A 4,894-nucleotide genomic window follows, 5' to 3' on the forward strand; every position below is an offset into this window, starting at 1 on the left:
CAGAGTAATGTACCCATTCCTGTGGCTGGAGGCGGTCTGGCGGTTTGTAAGCTGATGTGGAGGTTGTCTCGCTGGTTGGGCATTTCGGGAGCTGTTGGGGTCAGCGCCGAAGGATATGTCCCGGATGGGCAATGGCTAGAGTGGCGTTGAGGTGCAGTCGGCAGATGTGAGATTTAGGGAATCAAACATGGTTCACATCGATAATACAAGAACTTTCCTCCGGAAGTATCGACACAAAAGCATCGGATTTACTTTGCAGTACCTTAGATCCGAGTCTCCATTGTACTGTCGATGTCACGCAATGCATGTGCCGGGTCTCGATGATGGTCATTTCAAAGTACCTACCCTGACCCCGCGGCCCTACGTTCTGTTTTCCCAAAATCTGACAAGAAACGCAAGCCCCCTTGCCCGTGATTTGGTCCTGAATATTTGGTTTTTAGGGGCCCTGGCTAACCGAATCCGAAAGCCAAGAACCATGTACATGTATGTGCGCAGCGTATTCGCATTGCCCGATGTCACCAAAGTTCCAAAGAGGCTGACACACTGCTCTCCGACCGCACCGCCTCGATGACAGCGAGGCTGGTTCTGTACGTTCAAACACGTCAAATAGCAGGTGCAGATTTTTCCTGTATGAGAATCATGGTTTCGACATGTAATGCACGCCCTATTCTAGGGCGCCCGCCGCCATCGGCCGCTATTTGTCGATCAAGATCTTGCCGTTGGTCAAACGCGGATTCCAGATACGCATTACCTCTTTTGAATCAAGTGCTGACACTTCCGTGCCACCCATTGTTCCCCGGGGCCGGCTTCGTCATACCACACAAACCACACGCAGAGAGAGATGTTATTGTCTCGATGGCAACCCCGCTTTCTCGAGAGACGCGGTTCTAGCTTTAGTTCTTCCTGTGTGATATGGGGGTGCATTAAACCTTGGAAATGAGCGCCCCAACTTCCCCCAGAAACACCCGATGGTGGATTATAGCTTCTGTCACCTTGGTTCCCTCAGATTCAGCCGTACACATAACCCGGCACTTTTTTGCGGTCTGCTGCAGGCAATTTGCAGGGGACTGGGTGACGTGTTGAACCCATTTGTGGTACATAGACTAGAAAGGCACGAATAGTATAGCCCCCCGCCCCTGGATCGTTTCTGAACAAATCGAGTAATTGTCTCGGAGGATATGGGGAAGTACAGTCGTTTGAACAAAGGTGAGACGTGCTGCAATAAAGCCAAAAAGAAAATGGTTCCTAATGGAAAGTCCGGTTCACAACTTGTTATCACAGTGCATCGGGTAAACCAACGAACTATAGGAATATCTTGAACGTGCAGGGGCAAACCACAAAATACAGAATTCCACCAAGCCGGTGCCCTATCGACTGTAGGCCGCTGGTACGTGACCGGTGTGCCGGGGACGGATCGCTTGGCATAAGAATAGCCTTGATGCAACCTGTTGGTCTCCATGCGAAGACAGGATCGGGGTGTCCAACCATGTGTATTAGCCATGTGTATCGCTGCCAGGTCTCATGATGCTCGCAGCACCTTGCCAGAGAGCCACGTGTTCTGCATCAAGCGATCGTCCCACCAGTCCCCAGCCGCCGTCAGCCCACGGGCAATCAATTACACCTCGTGGGCATTTTATTATAGCGCCTACCAATGTCGACGATAGCGGGATCAGAACGTGAGAGTGCCTTTGGGGAAACAGGGCCAATGGGCTGGGCCTGATTGAACAGGCGTCATCACGCCACGGAGATCTATGCATGCAAGCAACGTCCACCCTCGTGACACGGAATATGACATATCGACTTGCGTAGGGCTGTAGTGCCACTGCTCAACGATCCTCAGAGGTTCGCAGGGCCGATCTTAAGCGACGCGCTGACGAGATATTCGGTAAGGGGGCACGACAGGAAGGGTAAGCATGGCCCTGCTCGATCGCGCCAAGATGCTCGCGTGTATTATGTGCATGTCTTACGTGCATTAAGCCCTTCTGGGCGGGGCCAGAATAAGCGGCGGTGCCATCAGCCCCCGTCCGTGGGACTGCAGTGCTCCCCCATCAGGAGACTGCCTCGGCGTTGTGCGACCATGTCATGTCTGACTGTTGTGAGTAAGCAGATGAGTGCACTCGTCAATGCTACCCAATAGCCAAAGAGGGCAGGCCAACCGTCGAGAGCGGGCCGGCATCCTCTCTCCCGGGAGGATTGATAGGCTATGTGTGAGTGCCATTTGGGGGCCGACGCAGACTTGTCTTGCATTCGGCCCCCATGGTCCACTCCCGGCCCCCGACCGGTGGATAATTTCAGGCTCCTCACGGAGTCTTTGCTGTTCTAGTGGCGCTGTGCAAACGTCGAACGTGTCTTAATATGCCGAGTCATCAAGTCGTTGCTTGGACCAAGCAGCCTCTTGTGGTTGATCGCGATGGATGATGAAATGGAGACGGAACGTAAACGGACGCTCGACTAGGGTACCTCCATGTGACTCATTTTGGAAGATACCAAAAGGCTCGTGATAGGGGACCCCCTGCGGAAGTTTTGATTCTATTTCTGTGTTGAAAAGTCTCGTCATGCTACGATGTCTCAATCTGTGCAATAATTAGCCCACCAGTCTCAGAAAAGTCATTTCCAGCATGAGTTGCCAACAGCGGCATAGCATGCGTGGGACACGTTAAGCGGCCAGCATTAGGTACGAACCGACATTATTTCTCAGCTTTGTACATAGAGAGATTAGCTTTTGCACCGCGGTGAAGCTCTTGCACGTCCGTCTCGAGTGGACTCTTCAACAAAAGGATGTCACGATGGGGTCACTTAAAGAGATTGCTGGTGATTTTCACTGCCGTATTGAATCAAGCTAGCTACCAAGAAGGAAAGTGAGAAAATTGTTGATGTCACTCCTCCCGAACTTCCCTTTCGCAATGCCGGTTTCTTCAAAGACTTCAATCTCGTGCACACACATCCAGAAATGCTCGGGAATCGCCCTAGAGAGCTTCGCCGCTTCTTTTCGTCCCAGGTTGCTTGAGAGGGATCCCTCGCTCTTTAAATAACCTCTTCTGGTCATCGATGACATCCTCCAAAGTCAAGGCTAAACGCTGGTGAATACTCGCTGCGGCGACGATATGCTTGCAGTCCCGAGCGCTGACCCACACCACGAATTCGTCATCGACTTCTTGAGTTAGGTCAAATCTGATACGCCAGGTCAAGTAGAGTTTCCCGCGGTGCACGGTATACATAATGTTGTATTCTGCAGGCGGATATAGCTCCTCCCATCCGGGCTGCTTCAGTGCACGTAACGCCGCACTGTCTCTTGCCTCGAATTGATCGCAAAGGCCTCTCGTCGGCTTGTCGTCAAATTCGCCTCTGTACAAAGTTCCGTTCGTCTCGACAGTCGTTGACCCATCGTCGAGTTGGACCTAGCCGCATGCTTGTTAACGTCTTCTTCCTCTCCGTGTGCACAGAAGTTCATTGCATTCGCGGAAAACAGATATAATAGAATGATGCCTGTGGTTGAGGTATATATGCCGGCTGGAAGGAACAAGCTATCAACATACCCATTCTGCCTGCATAAAAGCATCTTCGATGGGAACCATCGTTTCCAAGTTCACCTGCTGGTACAAGACAGATTGATCCGGGATTAAGGTGCGCACGATAATGAACCTCAGGTCACTTATTACGGGCGAATAATCAATTTGAAGATCCCAGCTCATTAGCCCAGAGGTTTCCGAGACCTCCGGTTTCTCATTCCAATCAATTTCTTCATCAGAGATTTCCCGAATTTTGAACGGTTTGATGATTCCATCTTTTCCCGTCGCACCCGTAACCTTGGGAGGGCCAGTCCGGCTGATGACGGCGGGTTCACCAGTAATCGGAGGAAATTCGCTGATAGCGACCATTATGTCTTCCCATTTGACGTTGAGAAAAGGGGGCCCGGCCACTGCGAAACGAATTGTCAGGGCCCATACTGCCCATGCCAGAGAGGGTGACATTGAAAACCGCTTAACGTGGTGCTTGATCTGAAGAATCAGTATATTGAGAGGCCGAATGAAGAGCCAGTGAACACCAAGAAGACAGGTGAGCGAAGTAATATGAGTCCAGCGCTGTGTAGTAAGACAACAAGTAGCTTGAGGCTTTCAAACCACCGGTCCGTGACTTTGTGGGAGCTAAGCCTGGCCAGTATGTATCGAAGACTTTAAGTGGAATGTCGCGGTTACCAGTGCCCAACCCGTATACTTGGTCATATGAGCACATTTTGGGTTCATATTTGGTGCCATAGCTTCGAATTGGGCATCAGACGCTCTATATTGATTCACGTATATTAAGCGCAAAGACTGTGGGACTTAGTTAACGTATGGGCTGATGTCCAGCCCGATTTACCACGACACTAAGTACGAAGAGGTATACGTCCAGGTGTCTTAAAGAGCTCGTCTACTTCTCCTTCTCTCATACCGTGCGTCAATTTCATGGACGCATCCCAAATCATTATGGAATTCTTAGTATTAATCGACCAGGTATTAACGTGCAGGTCCACTGATAGCTCAGTCTTCCTAAGTGGCACTGGTCGTGTTACCCACGTGCCTGCCGAGCCATCGCTCTCACATGACCAATGTGTTATATCCTTAGAGCATTGCGCTGACGGGCTCTTCAATTGTGTCCTCCAATATCTTTGTCTAGCTCGTCTCCGAGATGCGAATGGATGGTCGAGTCCTTGCGCTCTCGTGGCTGTAGCATCCGGTGCATTTTTTCTTTGGGGGCCATAAAAGACAGAACCAGGGGTGTTGCTGGAGCGAACATGCTTTCTTGCTTCCGTGTATATCGGCCAAGCTGCAGGAAATGGTGACTGGCCCAAGCAAGAAACACGGCTTTCGATTTGGGCTTTACAGCTATAGGATTTGACAAGTTTGGGATGAAG

The 4,894-nt window shown here is 50.9% G+C and overlaps 1 protein-coding gene across 1 annotated transcript; it reads right to left on the reverse strand.

Annotated features, from left to right (window-relative positions):
* Window positions 1–2,966: 2,966 nt before the first annotated feature.
* On the reverse strand, window positions 2,967–3,878 carry J7T55_005569 (uncharacterized protein; the record flags this gene model as incomplete). Its single annotated transcript, XM_053142372.1, has 2 exons — window positions 2,967–3,398; window positions 3,537–3,878. 2 exons carry the CDS (start codon window positions 3,876–3,878, stop codon window positions 2,967–2,969), a joined length of 774 nt encoding a protein of 257 aa, XP_053000340.1.
* Window positions 3,879–4,894: the final 1,016 nt, after the last annotated feature.

This window comes from Diaporthe amygdali (genome assembly GCF_026229845.1).
Source record: "Diaporthe amygdali strain CAA958 chromosome Unknown NODE_1_length_4327563_cov_65_473760, whole genome shotgun sequence".
Taxonomy (NCBI): domain Eukaryota; kingdom Fungi; phylum Ascomycota; class Sordariomycetes; order Diaporthales; family Diaporthaceae; genus Diaporthe; species Diaporthe amygdali.